Here is a 27,818-nt window from a genome sequence, read left to right as displayed (position 1 = left end):
ATCAGCAAGGCTACAAGATCAGTGTACATGATTCAATTACATTTCTGTAGAATGGGAATACACTCTATGTTCACTCTATGTTCATGGATTGGAATACTTAATAGTACTAATGGCAATGCTACCCAAAATGATCTGATTAAACGTAAACCTTATGAAAAACCCTAACGGGCTATTTTGCAGATTACGAAACTCATCCTAAAATTCACTATGGAAAAGGAAGCAATCCTGAGTAACCCTGAATAATCAAAACAAAGGACAAAGTTGAAGGACTTCTACTTCCCAATTCCAAAGCAATGGTAGTCAGTATCAGGTAGCGCTGGCACAAAGGCAGACATACAGATCAATGGAACAGGACTCAGAGCCCAGAAATACACTCATACTTTATATTCGACTGATTTCTGATAAGGGTGCCAAGTCCATCTAATGGGGAAAGCTAACAAACGGTGCTGGGAAACAGAACATCCACAGGCAGAAGAATGAAGCTGGACCCAAATCTCACAGATAACTCAATTGAAACAAATATCTGAATGTAAAAGCTAAAACTATAAAGCTCTTAGAAACTTTCGTGACCTCAAATTAGGTAGTAGTTTCTTATATATAACACCTAAATCATAGCAATTAAAGAACTAAACACATTTGACTACATCAAAATTAAAAATGCCTGCTTTGAAGGACACTACCAAGAAAGTGAATAGTTTATGGTATGTGATGAAGTATTTGCAAATCAGATACCTGATAAAGGCTTAGTATCAAGAATATATAAAGAACTCATGGCCGGCGCAGCAGCTCAATAGGCTAATCCTCCACCTGTGGCGCCAGCACCCCGGGTTCTAGTCCTGGTCAGGGCACTGGATTCTGTCCTGGTTGCTCCTCTTCCAGTCCAGCTCTCTGCTGTGGCCCAGGAGTGTAGTGGAGGATGGCCCAAGTCCTTGGGCCCTGCACCCACATGGGAGACCAGGAAAAGCACCTGGCTCCTGGCTTCAGATCAGTGCGGTGCCCAAGCCACAGCGAGCGGCCACTGGGGAGTGAACCAACGGAAAAAGGAAGACCTTTCTCTCTATCTCTATCTCTCACTGTCCACTCTGCCTGTTAAAAAAAAAAAAAAAAAAAAACAAAAAACCTCTTGGGGCAGATTTTGTGGTACAGATTAGGCTACCATTTACAATGCTGGCATTTCATACTGGAGCACCAGTTCAAGTCCTGGCTGCTCTGCTTTCACTCCAGCTCCCTGCTAATGAGCCTGGGAAGGCAACAGAACATGGCCCACCCAAGTCTTCAGGCCCCTGCCACTCACGTGGGAGATCTGGATGGAGTTCCTGGCTCCTGGCTTCAGCTTGGCCCAGCCTTGGCTATTGCCATTTCAGGGAGTAAATCAGTAGATGGAAGGTCTCTCCATCTCTGTCATTAAACAAATAAATAAATACAAACATACATCTTAAAAAAAATAAAAAAAGAGGAGCCCAAACTATATGATACCTACATATGATATAGCACCCTGGATGAGAACCTGGGATGGAAAAAGGACAACAGGTTAAAATTAAGAGAATTCAAATAAACCATGTTCATTAAAAAAAAAAAAAGAACTCTTAAAACTTAACAAAAATGATAAAAAGCCCAATTTGAAAATGGACAACAGGGGGCCAGCACTGGTGGCAGCAGGTTAACTGCCCCTTGCAAAAAGCCAGTATCCTATATTGGAGTGCTACTTCAAGTCCTGGCTGCTCCACTTCCAATCCAGCTCCCTGTTAACACACCTGAGAAAGCAGTGGAAGATGGCCCAAGTACTTGGGTCCCTGCCACTCATGTGGGAGACCCAGACAGATGGAGTTCCTGGCTCCTGGTTTCGGTCTGGCCCAGCCAGGGCTATTGCTATCATTTGGGGAGTGGAGCAGCAGATGGAAGATCTCTTTCTCTGTCATTCTGCCTATAAATCTTAAAAAAAAAAAAAAAAAAAAAAAAGGGCAATGGGTGGTGTTTGGCCTGCATGCTGGTTAAGACACCTGTATCCCATACCAGAGTGCTTGGGTTCAATTCCTGCCTGTAGCTCCTGATTTTAGCTTCCTGCTAATGCAGACCCTGGAAGGCAGCAGTGATGGCTCAAATGACTGGGTTCCTGCCACCCATGAGGGAGACCTGGATTGAGTTTCTGGCTTTTGACTTTAGCCCTGGCCTACCTCCAGCCATTTTAGACATGAACCAGTGAATTAGAGTTCTCTTTCAAAAACTTAAAACCAAAAAATGGGCAAAACACTAGAATAGACATTTTTCTGGTGTCTTTTTTATAACTTTATTCAGAATTATGGAATGTCCTACTTACTTAACCTTTTGTGACCTCTTATTACAGTTTTTAAAATTTTTATAAAGATTTATTTATTTATTTGATGAAAGGCAGAGTTATAGAGAGGCAGAGAGAAAGAGGTCTTCCATACACGGGTTCACTCCCCAAGTGGCTGTAACAGCTGGAGCTGGGCCGATCCGAAGCTAGGAGCCTGAAGCTTCTTACAAGTCTCCCATGTGTGTGCAGGGCCCAAGGACTTGGGCCATCTTTTACTGCTTTCCCAGGCTATTAGCAGGGATCTTGGTCGGAAGTGGAGCAGCTGGGACTTGAACCAGCGTCCATAAGGGATTTTGGCACTGCAGGTGGCAGCTTTACCTGCTACGCCACAGCACCGACCCCTAGAATGGACACTTATCTAAATGAGATATAAAAATGGCCATCAAGCACATGAAAAGATGCTTAACACTAGTTGTTAGGGTTACACACATTAAAAATGTGATGAGATACCACTCCATGCTCACTGGGATGGCTACAATAAAAACAAAGTGCGAGAAAGGATGTGGAGAAACTATAACCCTCATACAATATTGCGATGACTATCAAATGGTGCAGCTGCTTTGGAGAACATTTTCTCAAAAAGTTAAAACACAGGGTTACCATCTGATCCTGCAATCCCACCCCGTGGGATACATCTAAGAGAACGGGCAAGATGTTTATACAAAAATTTGTATGCAAATTTTATAGCAGCATTATTAATAATAGCCAAAAAGTAGAAACAACCCAAACAACAGATGAATGAACACAATGTAGCATATCCACACTATGGACTACCACTTATCTACAAGAAGGAATACAGCACTGACACAGGCTACAACACGGATATACCCTCAACACATTATTCCAGGGGAAAGCAGCTAGCCAACAGAAGGCCACACAATGGATGACTCAGAATAGGAAAATCCATACACAGATACACACTCCTGGTCTCCAGGGCTGGCAGGGGAAGGTAGCTACTGCTAGGGAGTATGAGGTTTTTATTTAGGATGAAGATGTTCTGGAATTAGATAGTGTTGATGCTGAAAAGCTACTGGTTATTTACAATAAAGTTCATCTGAATAAAAAAAAAACAGATAGTGTTGATGGTTACATAACCTTGTGAATAGACTAAAAACTACTGAAATGTGTCATTTAAAAGGATACATTTCTTGGTACATGAATTACATTTCAATTTTAAAAATGAGAAAAAAGCCTTTACCTCCCCGCAGAGTTGAGTGTGACTGTTGTATGACTCCCTGGCATCAGCAGGGCTGTGTCCTCATCTCCTGGGGGTGCTGAGGTGCAGAGCTGAGTGCTGCCTGCCCAGAACCCTCAAGAGTACTCACAGTCTTTCAAACACACCACATGACAAAACACCTTCCCCAGTAAACGCATCTCACTCACACACACAAAGCTGCTCTCAATCAACGTTTTTGGATCTGCTGTTTGTAAAAGAATATTGTATTAAGTAGGTCAGAAAATGTCTTGGACAGATATAAATTATTACTAATAGTATGGATTTCAGGAAAAAAAAATCTTTCTTATATTCATCTTCACTTACTATGTGCAAGGCACTCTATTCAGAATGGGGACACAATGGGGAGTACACAGTTACCAGGCTCTGGTGCCACGGAGCTTGAGTTTAGATGGGGGGGCAAACCAACTACTAACAAAGGAACAGAAATGATGGGCGACTGAACAAAGACCTAAAGGAAAACAAAACGGAGTAGCAATGTAGGACGCGCAAGATCCGACCTAAAGCCCAGCACAAATGTGTCACCGCTGCACTGGCGAGGAGTGCTGGGCACATTCTGCCTCTGAAACACGCAGTTTTGGGTTTGTGATCCTTAAACCAGCCTTTGAAACACAAGTCGGTGAATAATACCCAACACCACAGTCTTTTTATTTTATTATTTATTTATTTTAATACAAAGCTTTGGCATTAGCAATTTTATGAAAAAATAAAATGTACTAAAAATAAACGCTTGTGTGGCATGATTGGTAAATGATGCACAAAAATAGGTTCTTTTATCCTTCAAGGCAATCAGTCAGGAAGCAGCTTTCTCTTCTTCAAAACCATTCTACCCTAAGGAGTAAAAGGAAAGAGCGGTTATGAATTAGTTATGAAGCAGTTCCCAATGATTTAAAATAATAGACACCCAGGTGATCCTAACTGAAAGGTTGCAAGGGCCTGTCCCCGACCATTTCTTACATCCTCTGGGGAAGCCAGTCAAGCACTGGCATTTCCCCAAGACCAGCAGCTTTGGAGCTGGACCCAGCGGCCTGCCTCTCCCAAGTGTTTCAGTGCTCTCCAAAGTTACGCGGGTAGAAGCAGAGGCTACCAGCGTGTGGTTCCCCACACCATCATTACACAGTGCACAGCCCTCCCTGGTGTAAGGAAGTGTTCCGAACGCCGAGTGTGTGGGTGTTGTGTTAAAGTATGCCCTTCTCTTACCCCTTAGGCAATACCTTACTTATTCTGAAATAGGAGCTGAAAAGCAGAGACTTCCTGGGAAGGAGGGGAGTGCTCCAGACTGTGTGTGTGTCTGTCCTCAGAGCAGTGCCACAAGTGCCCTCCATCTTCCTAAGCTTCCCCCTGACTTTCAGGGCCTGCCCTCCCTCTGCCACCCCGGCGTGGGTGAGAGGGGACTGCCTTCACCCTGGATCCTCATTCACCTTCCACAGTCCTCCCTGTGTACTCTGGCTCATGTTCATGGTTTCCAGTTGTGTTTTCAGCTCTGACCTGCCGTCTCCACTGAGTTCTGCATGCGGGCTTCAAACAACATCATCTTGAGTGGACAGATGCTCTCCAGCATCTCTTGGTTTCTTCTCTTCCCCCACACTGACTTCCTCCTCCAACTCCACATTTTTACCTGACCTGCCTTCCTACCTCCACTCTCTGGCACTTCAAAGCAACCTCTCAGCAGGCAGGAATGACCTCTCTGCCAAAAGCCTTAGACACCAACCACTGTTTGCAAGAATGAAGTCCAACTTCTGCAGCCTGCTTAGTGCCGCCGCCACTGCTACCTACAGCAGACACATCAAACCACAACACTGCCCGCAGCTGCCCTGCCTTTCCCCGGGTCTGTGCTCTAATTATGCCCAGCCTGGTTCCTCAGTCACTCCCTCTGTGAAGTCTCTTTCAACTCCCCCTGGGCGTGACACAGAACACAGTGCGCCCTCCTTGGCTCTTCCTGTCGCTGTACACTGCCTACTCTGCATGTGCAGCACAAGGCAATCAGCTCTCTACTGGCTCTGGGTCAGTGGGCCTGATGCCTACCAAGTGCTGGGGCAATGGTATCTAAATGAATGAGAGAGGGGGGGAGGGGGAGGGGGAGGGGGAGGGAGAGGGGAGAGGGGGGAGAGGGAGGAGAGAGGGGGAGAGAGACAATCAGTTCTTGAAAAGCTCAGATGTGGAGCTTTATGATAAGCTCTATGCTACTGTAACTTCTATTTTAGATACCACACTGTTGTTTCTCCGAGAAAGTGGATATTAAATTTAATGCTTTTTAGGAGTGAATCAAGATTTTAAAACCTCTTTTATTTTGCTATCCTTTCAAGAGAGTATAAACTAACATGGGGGCAGGCATCTGACACAGGAGTCAAGGCACTGTTTGGGACACTGTATCTCATGTCAGAGGGCCTGGGTTTGAGTCCTGGTTCTGCTCCTGGTTCAAGCTTCCTGCTAGCATGTACCCTGGGGGGCAGCGGATGATGGTCCAAGTACTTGAATCTCTGCTACCCACAGGGGAGACCCAGGAGTTCCAGGCTCCTGGCTTCAACCTGGCCCAGACCTGACTGCTGCAGCATTTGGGGAGTGAACTAGCAGATGGAAGAGCTCTCTCTGTTTGCCGCTCTCTCTGCCCCAGAAACAAACACCACAGATGAACGCAGCCGTAACATTAAAGTACTTCTTGAAAGCAAATAATGATAACTGCCAGAAACAGGAAAGTCTAACCAAAGTTCTCCATTGCCTTTAATAGGCTTTTTTTCTTTCAATCAATTTTTCAGAAAACTAAAATCTGACTTTTTCAACTATATCATTTGGAGCCCTCAAATGGCCCTCTGGAATAGTCAAAGACAAGTAGTAAAAGGAAGAGTGGCAATCAGAAGTATTGGATTTTAATTCCAGGGCCCCCTTTCCTACAGCATCTCTTGGAAGTCCATCTCTGAGAAAGACTGAGAGAGAGAGAAAGAGTGAGACAGAGAAAGAGACAGAGAGACAGAGATTGAGATCCTGTCCCCTGGTTCATTCCCCAAATATCTACAACAGCAAGGGCTGAAGTTGGGAACCAGGCACTCATACTGGGTGGCACATATAGGTGGCAAGAATCCAATTACCTGAGCCATACCAATGCCTCCTAGGGTGCGTGTTAGTCAGGCGCCAGAACTAGGAACTGAATCCAGGTACTGCAGTGTAGGATGTGGGCATCTTAGCTACTAGGCTAAGTGCCTGCTCCCTAAACTTTTATTTTTCCATAAACTTTCTGAAGTACCCAGATATATCTCATGGTGGGAATTGGTAATAAAAAGTTTGAAAACTCTTTCTGGGGCTGCCGCTGTGGTGTGGTGGGTGGGGCTGCTGCACTTCCAATCCAGCTCCCTGCTATGGTCTGGGAGGACGGTGGAGGATGGCCCAAGTGTTTGGGCCCTTGTGCCTGTGTGGGAGACCCAGAGGATGCTCCTGGCTCCTGGCTTTGGATTGGTGCAGCTCCAGGCGTTGCAGCCATCTGGGGAGTGGACTAGTGGATGGCGGACCTCTCTTTCTTTCTGCCTCTGCCTCTCTGTAACTCTTCTCAAATAAAAATCTTTTTAAAAGAAGATTTATTTATTTGTTTGAAAGAGTTACAAAGAGAGAAGGAGAGGCATAGAGAGAGAGGTGGTTCACTCCCACTGGTTCATTCCCCAGTTGGCTGCAACAGCCAGAGCTGTGCTGATCTGAAGCCAGGAACCAGGAGCTTCCTCCAGGTCTCCCACACGGGTACAGAGGCCCAAGGACTTGGGCCATCTTCCACTGCTTTCCAGGCCATAGCAGAGCTGGATTGGAAGTGGAGCAGCTCGGACTGGAACCAGTGCCCATATGGGATGTCCAGGCACTGCAGGTGGTGGCTTTACCTGCTACGCCACAGTGCCAGCCCCATAAAAAAAATCTTTAAAAAATAAAAAAAGAACAAACTCTTTCTGATACATCCCAAGACATCACATTTTCAGACGCTTTCTTATCAAGATGTACCAATCTACTATTTGTCAATGTTCCTCCTAGACAGTCCTAGGGCCAGCATTATGGTGCAAAGGATTAAGCCGCAGCCTCTGGCACCAGCATCTCACATGGGCTCCGGCTCTAGTCTTGGCTGCTCCACTTCTGATCCTGCTCCCTGATAATGCACTTGAGAAAGCAGCAGAAGATGGACCAAGTCCTTGTGCCCCACCACCTATGAAGGAACCTAGATGGAGCTCCAGGCTCCTGGTTTTGGCCAAGGCCATTTGAGGAATGAACCAGCATATGGAAGCTCCCTCCTGCCCTCTCTATCTTTCCTCCTCTTTGTAATTCTGCCTTTTTTTTTTTATCTTTTAAAAAAATAAAAAAAACGAATCCTGAGCAGAACGACTCAAAAATATTACATAGACAGAACAGAAATATCCATTCCTTTTATTTGATCTACGAATTCCTGCTGCCCTACCTTAGAGGAGGGCTGCTCACTAGGACCCCCTGGGGAACAACCACAGCCTGCTGACCTGCTGCACGTGGCCAGGGCTTCTCAACCTTGGTTTGTGCTACAAGGATGTTTGTTTAGTGACTTGGCCACATCATCCTCATCAGATCCATTTCTTCCTGCTGCGACTGAATCTTACCTGCCTGGGCTCCATTTCTGTCACTCTTTGGACATGGTTTCTATGTCTCAGAACCCAGGTCCTGGAAAAGGCTTCAGAGGATATACCTGGTTAAATCTCTCACTGACTGAAAATCTCTCCCATGTCACCTAGGTACTATATATGTATATGTATGTGTAAATGTGTGTGTGTACACACACACATACATTTACCTTGCATTTATTTTTTTTGTCTGACTACTATCCTGTTTCTATCTGCAGTCTGAGAATTCACCAAATTTGTTTGCAATATTAAAAAAATTTAAGGCACAATTAGTCACAATAGAGTACTTAGGCAGTGACTCAGATACATGGGCTTCTGATTGAAGGCAGCAGTGCCAAGTCCTTGGTAGGTGTGCAGGGCGTGTGAGCACCAGCGGGTATGGTCACTCCAGCCAGCTGCTCTTTATGCAAGCATTGTCCACCTGCTTGCAGCGGAGGCTGGGAGGTGCCTGGGCTCTGCACACCTGCTCTCACAACTGGTTATGCTGCTTCATTTGGCTCACGGGGTCTCACAAGTGACTGGACTGGGTCAAGGGCTTGCTGAACTCCCATAAACAAGATCAGTGCTATATAATACTGTCAGAGGAGGAGACCTTCTAGCAGGCACATGCGCACAGGCAATTTTCAGATAATCACTAACATGCCAAAAGATGGTATCTGTCTATATAATGAGATATCTTACAAATGGATGAGATTACTCAGAATATTAAGCCAAGGCAAATAAAATGAAAACCGGTTCTCATTTTGGAAGTAAGTTTTTTAGTAGAGGCAAAAACAGAAATCAGGTAAATTTCAAAGAATCCATTAATGAAGAACAACTGTAAATTTATTTGTTGAAACAAACTTTTCTCTAGAATAAAATCATAGGAATTTCTCAAAAACATTTCTGAGGAACAAATACTTGGTAAGAGTGAGTGTTATCTTTTGTATTATCCCCACAGTAAAAATGGCTTTTAAAAAATTAAGTAATTTATGCTTACTGTTAAAAAAATCACCACACGGAAACAGAAACTGGAGAGGAAAACATCACCTCGAATTCTAACTTCAGATAATCACCACTAATATTCCAGTGACCATTCTCTCATGTAGTCATATGCATGTATACATACACACGCCCGCTCACACTCTCAACTTCTCTCTCTGCATGGGATCATGAATGTTGTCCTTCAAAGTGGTTTTGATTGAAGGCACAGCAATATTCAAATGAGTGACTGCAGTACTAACCCACTACGAGGCCAATGGGAGAAGGGCTGGACTGAGACATGGATCTGGGATCCATGACTTGATTCTGAATTGAGTCATGCAGGCATTTATGCATGGAACAGAAACACAGCCCAGACACTGATCTCTAACAGGCAACACGTCCACTGAGCATCTCTCAAATGCCTGGTGTGTGTACTGAGCGTGTAGGGAGGCTCTGAGAGGCAGTCAGATGACCATTAATTCACTTCGTAATTCTCAAGTGTCCAGGGATCACTCAATTGTGACATTTTTAAGGAGTGGGCTTGAATTAGTACCTAGTCTGATGGTGATCACAGGAGTAAGCACAACGGTGGCTACAGGTGAAGTAAGTGTTTCCTTCTGAATTGCACTCTGGATCACAGGCACTCACAGAGCTCCTATGGCCTCATATCCTATTTCATGGAAGAAGTTAAAATCGCTGACCAAGATAAAGGTCACATAACTGATTAAAGGCTGCAATGGATGTGGCTAATGCTTATCGAGCACTTATGTACCAGGCACTGTGCTAAGCGCTTCTTGTGTTGATTCGACAAGGACCCTGTGATGCCGTCCTACCATTCTCCCTGCCTTACAGAAGACCTCAATGAGCTTCAGATACATGTAACTGCCCAGGGCTCACAATTACGAAGTGCGGGAGGGGACTTGCCCCCTCTAGATCCAGGTGTGGAGTCCGAGCAACATCGCTGCTCTGCTGGAGCAAAGCCGCACTGGGCAGGTCCTGGAGGCCACAGGGGATTCTTGCAAGGGTCCGGCCAACAGGTCAGGGTAACTTGCTAGGCTTGCCCACTGTTTCTAAAGCTGGACAACGGACAGTCAATTAAATCAGCAGCACAAATGTGTCTGATTAATTACTGATCACTTATGGTGCCAGGACATAACTGAATACGGAGAGCACATGAATTCCACTGGCACCCACTGGGGCTCAAATTTGGGCAGAGCTCCAGGGTTGCTTTCATCTCTAGTCAGCTTTCAGGGAAACTGCTAAAAGAAAAAACCTAGGTAACGTCTTGCAGTAAATGCCCTAAATTTAAAGCTAAAATGGAAAGCCTTTTCTGTGTCTTATTTCTATAGAAAGTCACCTTGGAAAATCACCAGACTGCCATGGACCTGATTCATTCTGCCTAACTTCCATCCTCAGAATAAGTGCACAGCAGTCACAACAAGGAACGCCAGTTTCTGCCTGCACCGCAGTCCCAGGCTCTGCCCCTGGCAACCCCATGTTCCTCCTCTTCCTGTGGTGAGACCTGCCTTCCTGGAATCTGCCCTTTGGAGATAAAGTCCATGCTCATTTTCTCATCCCCCTGGCAGTCTTCCTAAAATTAGACAGCAGGCCTTCCTGATTATTTCTCTCCCGCAGGTAAACATCCACATCACTGACAAGGGTGCTGGTGTCTGCCCAAAAGCTAAGTATGCAGGATTCCAGAAATCTTGATGAGCCCAAGCCAAGGGGGTCCTTCCTTTTGCCTAACAAGACTGACATGTGTGCCCTGTTGATTTCATAAGCTCATGCTAATGAAAACCTCTCTCTAGATCCCTTCTTAAGAGAGCTGCTCTTGTTGAACATGGTGAACTCCCAATCTGTGTGGTGCACTAAAAGTATGCTCATGAAATAAATTATTTTGCTAGGTGTGACCCCACTGGGATCTGAATGAAGCTGGTGGAAAGCTAATTCTCACTACCTTTATGAAAATTAACCTGTGTCTTTTTTTGGGATTATCTGGCACATGCAATCCAAAAAACAATTTGTTACTTACTCATTAGCATTCAAGCTAGCTGTGGCTCTGATGATCATGTAGCAGAGAGTGAGAGCACTGAGGAGGCCAAAACTGGCAATAATAAACCATTCTTCTGTTGACAAAGGAAAGGGAGGAAATCACTCTGGGGAGAAGGTTTAAGTCAAAGTGATGTCAACATTTCCCTCAAATGCAACGAAGCAGACGTCAACGGAGGTGTAAGCCAAGACTGGCCCAAGGCAGTGAAGCAGGAGGAGATCTGCCAGAGCTACTAACTGGAGGAGGTTAGTGGAAGTGCTGGTGAGAGCTGCGCGGGAGACAGGACAGCGGCCCGGCCATTTCTTCCAGTTTAGGTTCTTAGGACGTGACGAGTGTGGCCACCAAACAGTGTGTAGGGAAAAAATAGAAAACTGTGCGTGGATATAGGTTTTTCCCACTGTGAATTTAAATGACAGCAAAGTAGACTAACCATACTTAGAATCTTCTTTTCTTCTTCACTTTGTCATTTCTGCATGGTTGTGTTGCTCATTCTTAGGTAAAGGCCAGAAATACGGAGCAAGGTCTCAAAGGTCTCGTGGGTGCTCCACGCAGTCTGCATGCTGGCCTTCCACGGCATTGCTGTCTACATTCTTTTCCCTACTGCATGGGGTGACTTACACTATTCACATAAAGAGAACACCTCAGTGGTGTCTCAGGAAACCAGGCACCATGCTTCACACTCCTGGTGCTGGGAAGCAGCCCTGGTTGTTTTGGCTGTGCCATTCAGGAGGAGTTGGCAGGATGGGGACAGACAAGCACCGGTCCACTAAAGAGATGAAAACCTCTGGAACGTAGAGCTCTAAGGGTTTTTATGCAGACTCTGAGGCTCTGTCCATCCAAAAACTTTGTTAATATTTCTCCTTTACGTTTCAGAGCCTGTATTGCCAAGGTCACGTTTTAAACCCAGCATCTGAGTCGCATTTGGCACAGCAGTTAAGACGCTGCCTGGGAGGTCCACATTCCATATCGGAGTGTCTGAGTTCAAGTTCTGGCTCCATTTCTGATTCCAGCTTCCTGCTGTTGTGCACCCTGGGAGGCAGCAGGGAATGGATAAAGTACTTAGCTTCCTACCACCATGTAGGAGACCAGGATGGAGTTCCAGGCTCCTGGTATTGACCAGGCCCAGGCTGGGGTTGTTGTGGGTATTTTTTGAGTGAACCAGTGGATGGAAGATCTCTATCTTTCTCTCTCTGACTTTCAAATAAGATGAAAACATTTTTAGAAAGTATTTATTGAGAACTTCAACAAAATTAGTCTGACTCCCTAAAAAGTCTCAAGTACAGTCTTAAGAGTGTTCACAGCTTGGGCTGGTCCAACAAAGTAGTTCACAGTAAAATCCCCTCCACCTCTGCAGGGACAGAGAGGAAATATTTACTGCCAGGATGCCAAATGTTTATACACAGAGCTGTGCCTGATGCAACGTTTCTTAATCCGAGCCCCATGAGTCCTAAAACTGCATCCAAAATTGAGTGTGCACAGGCATGTTTCTTCAGAAAGGTTATCGCTCTTCCCTTAGACTGTCATCTTAGTCTTCAAAGGTTTAGAAGAGCTCTCTGCAGGATGCTGGGCTTGTTCTGTGAACATTTATCCACCTGTCTTGGTTTACACTATTAAAATAGCTAGTTAGTTTGTTCTCTTTAAATAACAGGGCAACTATATTCCTAAAGTTGTACTTATTAAATTTGTATTCCTTAAAAAAAATTAAAAAAAGATGCAAGTCATAAAAAAACAAATAAATAACAGGGCATCCACTGCCTTTTGGATTACGATTTTCCTCATCTCCAGACTGAAGCTTTTTATTTAGGTCAAAATGTACATTCACGAATCCACATGAAAGCCACCCTTTTAATGCGTCAGGAGAAGTGCACAATGGCATTCTAAAACATTGAGAGAAGAGTACACACCAACCTTAAGATGCATAAGGAGCCGAATACAGCCTGCTTTCTCCTCCTTAGCCTCTTTAACATATAATAAGCAGACTAATTTTTAGAACTTCAATTATGTCTACGTTCCCACATTCTGAGTACACATCTATATGCGTGTCACTTCAGTTATAAATAAAGGCTAGCGAGCACCATGACAGGCCCACAGGTATTCTAGCAGCAACCCACCGTGGCCGGCCGCGGGCACCTGTGTCCTCCCCGGTGCCTAGTTAGCACAGTGCCTTGCACACAGTACTGTAGTGGCTGTGGCGCCCCAGGGCTTTGGAGGGAAAAGTACAGGTAGCTCTGGTCTAGTTTAGCCACATGAATTTCATTTACTAACATCATGTGTAGATTCTGTCAAAGGGGATTAATTTGGTATATGAAGTAATGCTACTTTATCATCAAAACCCAAGATTCTGACAGGGTATTACTACATAAAGTAGAATGGGTCCCAACCTTATAGTAGCATCTGAGTCAGAAGAGACCTACAAAGACTCATTAACAAACTGCCTCCATCTCCTCTATTACTCTCAGGCCTAGCCCAACAAACCTAGATTGCACAGTAGGAAAACCATGGAATGCTATGAAAACACGTCACTTGGAAATGGTAAGAAATGAGCCAAATCACAGCACACAATAGTCTGACTTATTTTATAACTAAATGAAGGGGGATCTTTGGGTTTACATGAATGATCGAATAGAACAGTGGGAAACCCGACTGTAGTGAACAGTCCCTGCTTGGTTCAAAACGTCCTTCAGTCGGGCAGTGCTCTGTGAGGGCCTCACCCGCGTGACTGACTGCCTCTCTGACTCCTGGCGTGAAGCGCAGTCCCAGAAGCTGCAGGCTGTGAGGCTGAGGCAAGCAATGGGACACACTGGAAGAGGCAGCACCAGAGTGGCGACAAGAAAGATGGGTGAAGGTTGTTAGATGGCAATAATGTGTAAAGGATGGAACCAAAGAGAGAAGATGGCCTGTTAGGGTGCATGTGTACACGCTCACACACACGCTGCCGACCCACTCACACCGTACCTTAGGCACCGCCATCGAAACACTTGGTGCATTTCTTCTCTGCTTGTCAACAGTTCAACAATCATGATGTTCACAACTAGCCCAGAGTATTGTTTAGGCAGATTACCTCTCAGCTTTTCTCTCGCCTCGTGTACAATTATAATAGAATTAAGTGCCAAGAGACCATATAGAGTGTAAAACAGAGCGAGCAACAACAGGCAGTCTCAACCGTTCCTCAAGCTGTGCACGGTTAGGCTCAAATTCTGCGTCATTTTTTCACCAGGCCTGCAGCCTGGGAGATCCGAGGGCTCCGGCACTCAGTTATGCACACACTGGTGATGCTGCTGACGCAGATGTCACATTCCAGCGTCTCCCTCTTAACCGTCTATTTGCAGTGCAATGATTTCAACATAAGGTCCAGCAAACAGCCAGTTAAGACAAACTCCCTGAATGACTACTCATTAAATGCAGCCATTCCTGTCAAATACATCCAAATATACAAGCTCCTTATAATAGAGAAAGCGCCGTCATCCCAAGTACCTGAACAAAAGCACACATTACTTTCCGGGTTGCAGACTACGTGGCTGCCCTGTGCCTGGGCAAGGGGTCACCACTTACTTGTTACTGCAATGTTGATCTCTCCTGTCCTAGGAGTGAGCTCCCCATCCTGAGGAAGAGGCGATATCCCCGAAGTCCGAAGTGGCTCAAGGCCCAGGGAGTTGTCACTGGCAAGGTCACCCAGGGCTGATCTTCGGTTGACTGCTTGGGTTCTGGTCAGCCTTTCCATATCAAATGCTACATTATCAGTACAAGGCAAATTTGGCTGCAAAATAGTTCCAGATTAGAAATAACTGTAAGAATAACAAATCTAAGTATCTGCCACTCCACTGCAAAGACAGAGGGAGTCATCGTCATTAGGACAGACTGACAAATGTTCGGTTTAAACATCTTTCAGCTCTATTACTTTGGATAATGTCAGAGTGTCAATGTTGAGGGACAGTGGGTTAACAAACTACCCCTCTGATTGAACTTATCTGGCAGTCAGCTTGAAAACATTTTCAGCCTTTAAACATAAGGAAGCCACACAGCCAAGGGCAGATCAGAGTCTAATACTCTTCAACACTAGGACAAAACTTTGGAATGTAAGCCCCAATCCTGAAGGACAGTTAAGAGTGGCCGGGGACCAAAGTCTTCCAATTACCAAGTGTGCATAGAAGCTCCTAATTTAACACTGTGCATAGGTGGTTTCCCTAGCAACCTGGGCTCTTTTTGCCTGTAGCAGACAGGGCTGGGAAAGGTGTGAGAGAAGTTTCTACAGAGAGAGATGACAGCCAACTAGCAGAACCAATGGCCTCCTGGGCCAAAGAATTTTTTTTTTTTATCTTTTATTTAATGAATATAAATTTCCAAAGTACGACTCCTGTGTTACAATGGCTTCCCCCCCCATACCGTCCCTCCCACCCACAACCCTCCCCTTTCCCACTCCCTCTCCCCTTCCATTCACATCAAGATTCGATTATCTTAATATACAGAAGATCAGCTTAGTATACCTTAAGTAAGTATTTCAACAGTTTGCTCCCACACAGAAACATAAAGTGAAAAATAATAGATGATTTTTTTTAAATGATGCTTGAGATCATTCGAAAGTGTCACCAAAAACATTTACAATACAGTAGAATAGCTGGTGCTTATAATGACATTCTGTTAGAAAAGCCTTATTTCTTGTTTTAAGGAATGTTTAAGGAATCATGATAGTTTTAACACATTTTAGAAGGATTTTTATTAAAACACAAGGGGAAAGTATTAGCACTTGAAAGAATACACTTAAACAAAAACAAGCAGGCCAGAGGCAATGCCAGAGGGCAAACTACTACCTCCCAAGCGTCCTCTTTGTGCCAGGCTGTATAGCAGATATTCCAAGCTGAGCCAGTTTCAAGTGGTGGGCATGGGCACGTGGCAAGGTCTTCAGACATTTCTGCCTGCTGTGCTTGGAGCACTGTGCTACTGGCATCTCGCAGCAGAAGCTGGGGATACTACTGAATAATCCACCACACACAGGAAAGCCTGCATCAGAAGGAATTACCCACTCCACTAATGCTAACGCTGAGAAATCCTGAGTTAACCTACCACATGCCTGGCAGGATCTCTGCAGACAGGATGATTGGGGTGTTAATGCCCAAATGGATCAACTGGACTGCTTTCAAATGTGACTGGGTAGCATATTTAAAATAGGACTACCTACATCTCAGTTGAGTTGCAAGGCTGAAATGAGGAGTTCACATGTTAGAAAAAACTCAACTTTTTGATCCATAAGGAGATTATTTCTTGATTCATTTATTGAGACTAGCAAGTATTTTTTTTTTCTTCTAAAAAGCATAAGCCTGGATAAATACTTCCCGTAAGCAAGGAAATACTCGTGTAGGAAGCCTCCAAGGTCTTTGGTGAGTCAGTGCTATCGGAGCGCCTGCCAGAACTGACCTCTGGGATGCAGACCTGGCTGCCACCCTGGCCAGGCTGTTAAAGCTTCTTCTGGGAATTTGCTCACCACCCACTTTTACTGCTTGCAACTTGCCAACACCCAAGAAATCAAAGGCAAATGTTAGAGGAGGGAACATAAGTGATGACATCATTTTATATTAAGCTAAATGCTTAAAATATTACCAGTCAAAATTGGACCAGAGTCAAAAGTCACTCTCTATATTTTTTCCTTTAAAAAAAGATTTGGAATGAAGGAAAATAATGTCTTTGTCTACATATCAGTTCTTCACCACATATCACAATTCAACAGAAGCTTCCTTTTAACAGTGGACTAATACAGTTATTTATCATCCATCCTAGGAGTTCCCTGAGATGGGTTAGATCACAAGCAGTCTGGAAGAGAGGCACTGCTGGACTAACAAGGTTAAAGACAAGGAGCGCCTGTGTATTCTCATGAGACTTACTCATGCCTATTATGCCAACTGTGTTATATGACACGTAGATACGATATTACACAAAAGTGATCACAAAATAGGAAACATACCACAATTCCAAGGGCCTTCAAAATATTAAGTTTGCACATTGGACAAGTGCAATGCTCACTAAGCCAGGGGTCCACGCAGGATTTGTGGAAAACATGTCTGTAAATTAATGGAGAATTATGTCACAAATTATATACTTAAATTAAGGCAAAAATGGAACAAAATGAAATGTTTAGCTAGTCAATTTTCCTTCTTTTAAGATATATTTGCCAATTTCATGAGACAAACATTGGGGATTAAAACATAACTTGCAGAAAACCTCCTGACCCCAATCTCATGTATCAACAGCAGTATATAAGGAGAAATGAAAAATAGGATTTGACAGTTCGGAGACTTTATTCTATTAAATTCCAAAAACACTTGAGGAAACCTAAAAAATCTATTAAGAATTGGGGCTGGTGTTGTTGCATAGTAGGAAAAGCTGTTGCCTGTGATGCCAGCATCTCATATGGGCACTGGTTCATGCCCTGGATACTCATTCAAATCCCTGTTAATGGCCTGGGAAAAGCAGCAGATGATAGCCCAAGTGTTTGGGCCCCTGTATCCATGTGGGAGACCCAGAAAGAGCTCCTGGCTTCGGCCTGGCCCAGCCACAGCTGTTGGAGCCATCTGTTGAGTAAACCAGTGAATGGAAGATCTCTCTCCTTGTCTCTCCCTCTCTCTCTGTAACTCTGACTTTCAAATAAATTGACAAATTAAAAAAAAAAAGATTTATTAAGAATAAAGGTAATGTGACTTATATCAGCTATATTTTCTATAATAGATAACCAAAAAATGGAATTCAAAAAGATATTAAGGGTTAAGTCAAAAAAGTTCTTTGCATCATTATTAGTTTCATGAAATCCTGTTTAAGTGTCATTTAAAACATTGTTTAAAATAATGGGGGCCAGCGCTGTGGCACAGTAGGTTAATCCTCCACCTGCGATGCCAGCATCCCACATGGGTGCTGGTTCGAGTCTCGGCTGCTCCACTTCTGATCCAGCTCTCTGCTATGGCCTGAGAAAGCAGTAGAAGATGGCTCAAGTCCTTGGGCCTCTGCATCCACGTGGGAGACCCAGAAGATGCTCCTGGCTCCTGGCTTCAGATCGGCTCAGTTCCAGCTGTTGGGACCATTCGGGGAGTGAATCAGCGGATGGAAGACCTTTCTCTCTGTCTTTCCCTCTCACTGTCTGTAAATCTATCTCTCATATAAATAAAAATAAAATCTTAAAAATTAAAAAAAAAATGGGGCTGGCATTGTAGCACAGCAGGTTAAGGTGCTGCTTGGGACACAGGCATCTCATACTGGAGTCTTGGCTGCTCTGCTTCCTATCCTAACTCCCTGGTAATGTACTTGGGAAAGCTCCAGGGCTTGGGTCCTGGCCAACCAGGGGTTGGGATGGATGCAGTTTCTGGCTCTGGCTGATGGGGGCACTTAGGGAATGAACCAGTGGATGGACGATCTCTGTCTCCACACCACCCCTCGACCTGCCCCACCATTCTGCCTTTTGGATAAACAAACAAACCTTATATATATATATATAAAAAGAATCTTGCCTGTAATGCATGTTAATTAACTATAAAAGGTACAGGTGAGCTGGAACTATTCCAAGGGTGAACTGTGTCTAAGAATCTAACACTCAGCCAGCAAGTTCCAGCTGAAATGTTGAAGGGGAAAGATGGGTGATTTCTCTCTTATTCAGGGGAACAGAAAAGTCACATCCTTGTGACTGGAAGTAAGTCAGTTATGAAGAGTCTTACGTTATTTTTTGAGTTATTTATTTATGTATTTGAAGTGCAGAGTGACAGGGAGGGAGGGAGAGGCAGAGAGAGAAAGCAACCTTCCATCTACTAGTTTACTCTCTAAACACAAACAAAGGCCAGGGTTGGGCCAGGCCAAAGCCAGGGGCCAGAATTCACTTCTGGTTTTCTATATGGGTGGCAGGGACCTAAGCACATGGGTCTTCCAATACCTTCCCAAGTCATTAGCAGGAAGCTGGAAATGAAGAGTAATAGCTTTGATTCAAACTGACACTCTGATATGGAGTGCTGGAGTTGCAAGCAGCAGCTTCACCCACTGCACCACTGGCTGCATCACATTGACAGCTGTGCATTCTTAGAAAAGGAACTTGTTCACCCCTCAGAAGGGAGAAAATACTTTGAGGCCCTGCATAGCAGCTCCTGTGAAGCCCCTTGGAAGCCCCAGAGTTCCTGGCCAGGCAGGGAAAGTGATGGCATCAGGACAGACATTCAGGGTCCTTCTGAAGAGCAGGTACATCAGAGAGGTCATGGAAAAATAGGCTTAAAAGAAAAGTTTATTTTGTGCAGAAAATTTAAATGTCAGCAGTTTTTTTTTTAAATTTTTTTTGTTTTTTTTGACAGGCAGAGTGGACAGTGAGAGAGAGAGACAGAGAGAAAGGTCTTCCTTTGCTGTTGGTTCACCCTCCAATGGCTGCTGCGGCCGGCGCGCTGCGGCCAGCGCACCGCACTGATCCGATGGCAGGAGCCAGGAGCCAGGTGCTTTTCCTGGTCTCCCATGGGGTGCAGGGCCCAAGCACTTGGGCCATCCTCCACTGCACTCCCGGGCCACAGCAGAGAGCTGGCCTGGAAGAGGGGCAACCGGGACAGAATCCGGTGCCCCAACCAGGACTAGAACCCAGTGTGCCGGCGCCGCTAGGCAGAGGATTAGCCTAGTGAGCTGCGGCGCTGGCCTAAATGTCAGCAGTTTTTTATTCAGATGTATTTCCCATGTTTTCTTTTTAAAAAGATGTATTTATTTATTTGAAAGGCAGACTGGCAGAGACGGAGAGATCTTCCATCCACTGGTTCACTCCCCAAATGGTTGCAATAGCCAGGGCTGGATCAGGCTGAAGCCAGGAGCCAGAAACTACATCTTGGCTTCCGATATGGGTGGCAGTGGCCTAAGCACCCCAGCTATCTTCCATTGTCTTTCCAGATGCATTATCAGGGAGCTGGATCGGAAGTGCAGTAGTTGTGACTGAAAGCAGCACTTTAATATGGGATGCTGGTATCAAAAACAGCAGCTTCACCCACTGCACCACAAGGCATACTCCTCCCACAGAACTTCTGAAGACCCCATCTATGCATGCATTTGAAAGATACCAAATCGGATCATGGTATGTCTTTGAAATCTTTGGTAATTTATAATATACTATTATTTATGATTGTTCAATGTGTAGTTTTGACCTTAAACAGGAACAGGTCTAGAAGACTGTTTTCATTGGGACTGGGAGTAAATATTCACATGTACAGCTTCAGCTTGAACACCACACAGCCCTTCCTAGGTACCAAACCTGGCAGGTGCTCAAGCCCTTCATATAAAATGGTACTGTATTTGCATACAACGTAGGCATCATCTTCCTGTGTACTTTAAATCATCTCTAGATGACTTATAATACCTAATACATGGACAAGCTATGTAGAATGTTGTTACATATATTGTTTAGAGAATAAGGACACACAAAAAGGTTTGAATATATTCAATATAGACGTGATTTAAAAAAAGGTTTTCCTAAATGCTGCTACAGGGATATACTCGGCTCCCTACCCAGAAGACAGAGGCTTCAGACATCATCTCATGCCAGCGAAGAGCACCTCGTTGCCCCATGTCTGCAAAAAGTAGCTCTAAAGATAGATCATCGTCCCTCTACCCCTCCTGGACTGTTGGGGTTAATGTAATCCCACACAACTCTTGCTTTATAAAAAACAAAAGGGGAGAATGTTGGTAAAATGGCGCAATCTTATCTATGGCATGATCCACACCCTGACACCATCCTAGGCTCTAGCCCCCACCGCCACTGCTGGAAGCCAGGTGGCCACATGGCCCAACCACTGGTGTAAGCCCCACCCCCATCCTAATGGGATTCGCTGCTCCTACTTTCCTGAGAAGTTTTAAGAGGAACTGTTCCTGTACACATGGTACATGCTCGCTCTCTCTCTCTCTCTCTCTCCTGATCTCTGTCTCGCTTTCTTACGCTCTCCTTCATTGGCCCTTCCCTCCAGTCTATCGAGTTCCCCCAATAAACTCTTTCCCTTTAAAAAAAAAAAAGGTTTTCAATACTCCTTTTCTTCCCCTATTACTTTTCTTCCCCTATTACTGGTTAATCAGTAAGAACATGGTAAAATCCTCATATTTAGTTTTTAAAATTGCATGAGGAGCCGGTGCCGCGGCTCAATAGGCTAATCCTCCACCTAGCAGCGCTGGCACACCGGGTTCTAGTCCCAGTCGGGGCACTGGATTCTTTCCCGGTTGCCCCTCTTCCAGGCCAGCTCTCTGCTGTGGCCAGGGAAGGCAGTGGAGGATGGCCCAAGTGCTTGGGTCCTGCACCCCATGGGAGACCAGGAGAAGCACCTGGCTCCTGCCTTCGGATCAGCGCGGTGCACCGGCCACAGCGCGCTGGCCGTGGCGGCCATTGGAGGGTGAACCAATGGCAAAAGGAAGACCTTTCTGTCTCTCTCTCTCACTCTCCACTCTGCCTGTCAAAAAAAAAAAAAAAAAATTGCATGAGGAAAAAAAGCAGCTTACTTCTATTTTCTTCATACTAATAGGTAAACTCTCTACTTAGTACAGAGTTAATCTTATGAGTATAAAAACTAACTGAAAATTGATCTCTGTAAAAAATAAGAATGGGAAAGGAAGAGGGAGGAGGAAGAAAGGCAGGAGTATAGGTGTGAAGGAAGTAGGGAGGGAAGAAGCATCATGTCTTCAGATCTGTATATATTAAATGCATGAAGTTGTACTCCTTAAATAAAATTAAAAATAAAAAAAGTTAACTGCATGAGCTGAGTGTTCTCTGTGTGTTCCCTTACCCTTAAATGAATTACAAATGGATTTTCCCCATGTTGGGGCTCTTGCATAGTTTGTTTCTTTGTAGGTTTGCTGATCCCCCTGTTTTACTAAGCAGTCACAATTTCCTTTGAGCAACGATGAGCTGGGTCCCCAGGAAAATTTTTAGAAAATCTCCTATCCTTAGCTAACTCCAAATCTGAAACAAGAATTTTTCTCTTTAAAAAAAAAGGTTCCTTTGGACTCTGCATCTACCCCGTTACTCCTTAGCCTGGACCTCCACGGTGGTCACTCCCTCTGACCCCTGGCCCTGTCCCAGTCCAGCACCCGGTGTGTGACTCTCAAGCTCTGCAGCCTCTAATTCCCACAGCATGACCTGTGCTCCCAGAAGCAAAGCCGCACCTGTGCCCTCCTTCCTGGCCATTTGCATCATCTCCGTGATCAACTGCCCTGAACTCACTGCCCTCTCAGCTTCCTCACCCACTCTCCTCACCTTCGTTTCTGGCCCTCACCTCTGCTGCTTCACCACAATCGCTGCAGCCTTCCCTTCCTTTAGGTGCAGCTCAGCCGCTGTGCGCCTTGGGCCCTCACAAACCACCTGAGAGTTTGGGGAGTGGGGAGCAGCAGAAAGGGTGTGTTCCATCTACCTCATGAGGCTTTCACATCAGTCAATGAAAATACATGGAATGCTCAGAGAAGTGCCGAGGGCCGTCTGGACAGAAGGCAGCATTGAACAGGCAAAGCATCGCTGACATGTCCCAGGGCACCCAGAAGTGGTCCAAAGCTCTTGCAGCACGCCATGGGCCCCACACCCAGCACTGTGCCTCTCACTGGCTGAAAGGTACACCTCAGGCAGCTGCACAGACTTCCCAAGAGGCCCCTGGGGCAAGAGAGACCTGGAAGAGATGCCCCTTCCCACTGCTGTTGGGGCAGACTTGCACAGTTAAGAACACAGGTGAAAGCAGAAATGGGTGACAGAGCTAGGGCTGAGAATGGTGACCATGAAAAGGACAAGCTTATCAGAGCTTTGTCCAAAAAGTCCTTTATTCCTGTAAAAAATACCTGGGGACACAGAATGTGAAATGCACAGAACATAACCAGTTATCCTGACAGATAGCCCTCTGCTTCCCACATCCACACACGCCTTAACTAGAGGCCTGAGAAGTGTCAGGGGCTGGGCTACATGGAAGGTGGGCTGTTTTTGCAGCTCTGCAGCCTCTTGGTGCTGTGTGAGGACCTGGCAAATACAAAAGGAGCTAGGATTATTAAAGGCCAGAGACCAGAACTCTTCCCCTGGCTGGGCCTGGCAGCAACAGGCCTTGCCTTGCACGGGGGGCGACTGCCGCCAGCTGACTAACCCACTTCAGCTCCTGCTCTGGCAACTCACACACCCACTAACCCAGGCTGCAGCAATCTACTTCTGCAGAAGTATTTTTAAGTCCTCAAAATGCTGTGGCTAACCTTTAAATAAGAGAGGTCTAAATAAGGTGACAGCTTTTCAGTTTCTGAGACAAGCTGGCTGACACCCAAGGATGATCAACTGTAATCAACTGACACAAGGAGGAGGCCCCGGAGCAATGCCACCTGCCATCTGTCCAAAATAAATGAGTACCACAGAGGGCGGAAAGGAAAGGTCACGCAGCACGAAGCCGGGACCCCGAGAGGCTTGGCCTCTACCTGCAGGCGGTTACAAAGGAAGGACGGACACACAGGGTCTGAACTCTGAAGGTTGCTGCAAAGGGGATGGCTGTGGGGTTGCATTTGGAGGGGGAAGACTGTTCAGAACTGGGCATGACTGAATGCTGATGAGCAGCCAGCCAGCCACAATGGGAAAGAGCAGAGAGAGTCAGAGCAAGGTCCCTGAGGGAGGGAGGAGGCTGGTAGGTGGAGGTCCAGGTGTAGGGGGCGGCCTCAGACCAGAGAAGCACACCTGAAGGTCAGAAAGTTGAGTGCCCTTCAATTCTTACTTTCTCCGCAAGCTGGTGGAGTGATGTGCAGAGTGATGATTAAGGAATTGAGGTGCTGAAGGAGAAGGAATACACTTGGAGGTGCTGCTGTGCAACAGGCAGAACCAACCAGGGCAAGGGTAAGGATGGGAATGGAGCCCAGCAGCAGGACTCTGCAGACTGTTCAGTGGCCTACAGGAAGACAGTGAGCCAACAGAGCTGCTGAGTGATGACGGACGGCAAGGCAGCCAACTGCTAGGCCACACAAAAGAGGAAGAGAAGGGAGTGTTTTAGGCAGCAGTGCACGGTGAGAGTTGGAACAAAGGCATGGCGAAGATCTGGGGTCAAGACAAGTATTTGTGCAGTAATTTCCTAGTCTGGAGATATTTCTGGCTGCACAACTGTGCTGTGTGGGTGCTGTTGGCATCTAGTGCATAGAGGTCAAGCACATTGCTAATTATCTTGCAACGCACATGGCAGCCTCCTCCACCTCCAAAGGATTCTCTGGTCCCAACTGTCACTAGAGCCAAGGCTGAGAAAACCTGCTCTAGGTCAAAGGTTGTCACAAAAGGCTGCTCAGCATTGAAGGCTATTTTACTACTCCTGCAGACCACACTGGTATCACCGCTCAGTGAGATCACATGTTTTCTGGGCAAGTTGTGCTAGATCGTTTAGAGAGGCTGCACCTTGTTGAGACTTTAGATTTAAGAGTAACAAACACCTGCGGGCTCCAAGGCCACATGGAGAACTTGGGCACACAGGCAGGGGAGTAAGCTTAAATTGTTCAACAAGGACCCAGCACTGAAAGATGACTGAATGAGCTGTGCTATGACCAGGGAGACAAGGTAATTCCATTGAAATTGCCCAAAATTCTAACGTTGATCAGAGGCAAGCATTTGGCCTAGAGAATGATGTTGGTTGGGATACCCATATACTATGCTGGAGTGCCTGGGTTCAAGTTCCAACTCTGGCTCTTTATTCTCGCTTCCTGCTGATACAGATCCTGGGAGGTGGTGCTGATGACTCAAGTAATGGGGTTGCTGCAACCCATGTGGGAGACCTGGACTGTGTTCCTGGCTCCTAGCTTCAGCCTGGCCCAGGCCCGCTCATTAGAGGAATGAACCAGTGGATAGGAGCTCTCTTCCTCTCAAATAATTAATTAAAATATTCCAATGTTCAAAAAGCAGACCACAGACACAAGGGTTGAAAAACATTTGGCTTCAGCCACAGAAATGGTTAAACCAATCAAGGCTCTCGATTTCGATGGAGATGGTCTTGCAGAGTCAGAATCATTCAGGCATTTACTAAAATAAATACTCCTGGGCCCTCTGGGATGTGTTTCAAAAGCTCCCCACGGATTCTGATGCACAGCCAGGTTTGGAAAACACTGGGTGAAATTAAGAAGAAAGAATTCAGAATGGAAGTTGGAGAAGGCCATACTTAACGAATGGAAGAGGGGCAGTAAGGTTCCCAGAATAACCTATTTGAGGCTGAGGCTTCCTGAGGAGGACGCACTCACTTCAGCAGCAACTATGAACGTCTGGTGCTGCTGCTGTCCTTAGGTATCAGGTAGCTCTGGGGCTTCCTGGGCTGGGACAAAAAGAGAGCCTGGGAAATCGTGGCTTCTTCCTGGACATTCCCATGTCAGAGCAGGCAGCTGCTGGTCAGGCACCAGCACGGCCCCTACCGTTCTCTCCCTGACAGGCATGTGTGTTTCTGTGTCTCCCTTAGCATCACGTGTTAGACTGGAAGTAACTACAGATAAAGAAAACTAGTCATTAGGTGATTTAATTTTCCATAGGTCAGCTTACATTTAGTTTGATAGATTTTTGCTTTATATGTGAACTAAAATGACTTGCCTTCCAGAATCTTGGATTTCTGTTTCAGTACCACACAGCTTTCCCTAGCCTCAAAACAGATTATTGTGTGTGTAAGTAAAATAAAGCTGCAGCCTCACAGAGACAATTACTTTATTAATTCACATGTTCTGTATTTTAAGAGAGCTGGAGTTGTGTGATGTCTTTAAAAGAACAGAGGGAAGAAGGAAGAAGAAGTCTTTAGTTTCAGGTTTTTCAGTAAGTGATTACATATTTTTCCATTCACCATTTGGAACTGTGCAGCTTTTAAAAATTTATTGATTTATTTGACAGGCAGGCAGACAGAGTTAGAAACAGACAGACACAGAAAGAGAGCTCCCATCTGTTGCTTCAGTCTCTAAATGCCTGCTGGGCTGGGCTTGGCTGGGCTGGGCTGAAGCAGGAACCAGGAACTCAATTCAGGTCTCCCACATGGGTGGTGGGAACCCAATTACTTCAGTCATCATGGCTGCCTCCCAGAGTCTGCCTTAGTAGGAAGCCAGAGACACTAGCCAGAGCTAGGTATCAAACACAGGTACTCTGATGTAGGATCTGGGAATCTTAACTGAAATCTTAACTACTAGGCCAAACGCCTGCCCCCAGAATTCTGTATGTGAATGTTTCACTTTCCCTAGCTTGGGATAGGACCATGGTGGAAATAAACAAGCTTATAAAGAGTTTGCACTTCTGAAGCACCAGAGTACTAGTGAACACTCCCTTCTGAAGGGAGGTGTGGGTCCTATGTAGCAAGCACTGACATTAAGGTAGACTTTTACACTGGCTCCACCATTTCTGAATCATGGAATTCTGAAATCTATTACTGGCTTCAATATCCTTCACTGCACAATCAAGACTACTTGGAAGGGCTGGTGCTGTGGCGTAGTAGTTAAGCTGTCACCTGTGGCACTGGCATCCCTCATGGGCGCAGTTCAATTCCCTGTTGTTCCACTTCTTATCCAGCTCCCTGTTAATGTGCCTGTGTAAGCAGTGGAAGATGGCCCAAGTGCTTGGGCCCCTATACCCATGTGGGAAGCCCAGAAGCAGCTCCTGCCTTTGGTCTAGACCAGCTCTGGCCATTGTGGTATTTGGGGAGTGAAGCAGCAGATGGAAGATTTTTCTCTTTGTCTTTCCGTTTCTCTGTCTGTAATTCTCAAATAAATAATCAAAAAAAATTTTTTTGACGATTACTTGGAGGACCACATGAGACAGTAAATGTAATCTGCCCAGAATAGAGAACCTGACCCAGAGCTGACACAAGGGCAACATCGGTCCTTCCCACCTCGTATAATCTAGGCTCTGTCCCTAGACTGGGTACCAGAGTCAGGTGAACGCTGTGAAGCTCTCACAGAAGGCCTAGTGATGAACTGACTTAACATGCAGAGGAACATGGGCTGCTTTTGCAACTCAGAGTCCACATACTTATGATGTGCTAGGTGTTTGTGCACATACATTTCTCCTAACAAGAAAAGGCTGTGTAGCTGGTACTTGTGAGGTCAAATTGCTCCCTGCCAATCACAGCCTCGCGTTATGGGCGATGTGTGGGAGGGCTTTGGTCTGCCAGAGCAGCCACAGAGTGGGCAGGTCGACACCCACTCTCACACATCAGCATCACGCTTGTTAAATAGAGAAAGCTGACATACTTGCAGGGGAGAATCCGGACCACATCATTCTGCTTGTAGCTCTCTATGCAGACTGCACAATGGTCAAAGTCTGGGTCTGTCTCCTGAAAGGAAAGCACGAGAACAAAAGTCACCTCTTCAGAGTGCACAAATGGGTCTCCACAACGTTCAGCAGGAAATTTCCTGGGGGCAACTATGATAGGAAGGTGCTAATGAAGTGAAAGCTATTAAGAAGAATTGATGAAGTTTTCATTAGCTTAGCTATATTGACCCAAAATACATCTGGGCCAATCTACTTTGCTTTAAAATTATGGTGTAACAATCAATACCAGTTCTCTTTATGATATATCCTAAAAGTAAGTCACAATTGCTATTTTTTTTTTTTGACAGGCAGAGTGGACAGTGAGAGAGACAGAGAGAAAGGTCTTCCTTTTGCCGTTGGTTTACCCTCCAATG

The 27,818-nt window shown here is 45.5% G+C and overlaps 1 protein-coding gene across 6 annotated transcripts in view; it reads right to left on the bottom strand.

Annotated features, from left to right (window-relative positions):
- Positions 1 to 27,818, bottom strand: part of RNF130 (ring finger protein 130) — a 142,331-nt gene that overhangs the window by 21,943 nt on the left and 92,570 nt on the right. For 2 of the 6 annotated variants that reach the window (XM_008274987.5, XM_008274989.5), the window contains 5 exons: positions 27,384 to 27,466; positions 17,158 to 17,254; positions 14,754 to 14,958; positions 11,184 to 11,277; positions 4,214 to 4,400 (listed from right to left, as the gene is read on the bottom strand). In XM_008274987.5, coding sequence (XP_008273209.3) covers positions 4,385 to 4,400; positions 11,184 to 11,277; positions 14,754 to 14,958; positions 17,158 to 17,254; positions 27,384 to 27,466 — 495 coding nt within the window. In that variant the 3' untranslated portion in view covers positions 4,214 to 4,384. Of the gene's footprint in view, positions 1 to 4,213; positions 4,401 to 11,183; positions 11,278 to 14,753; positions 14,959 to 17,157; positions 17,255 to 27,383; positions 27,467 to 27,818 lie in introns of those variants that run through there. The other 4 variants (XM_008274991.5, XM_070076507.2, XM_008274988.4 and 1 more) reach the window with 2 other exon arrangements.

This window comes from Oryctolagus cuniculus, chromosome 6 (assembly GCF_051225735.1).
Source record: "Oryctolagus cuniculus isolate XC-2025 breed Fujian yellow rabbit chromosome 6, ASM5122573v1, whole genome shotgun sequence".
NCBI classification, from domain to species: domain Eukaryota; kingdom Metazoa; phylum Chordata; class Mammalia; order Lagomorpha; family Leporidae; genus Oryctolagus; species Oryctolagus cuniculus.
This window is presented reverse-complemented; position numbering and strand designations above follow the sequence as displayed.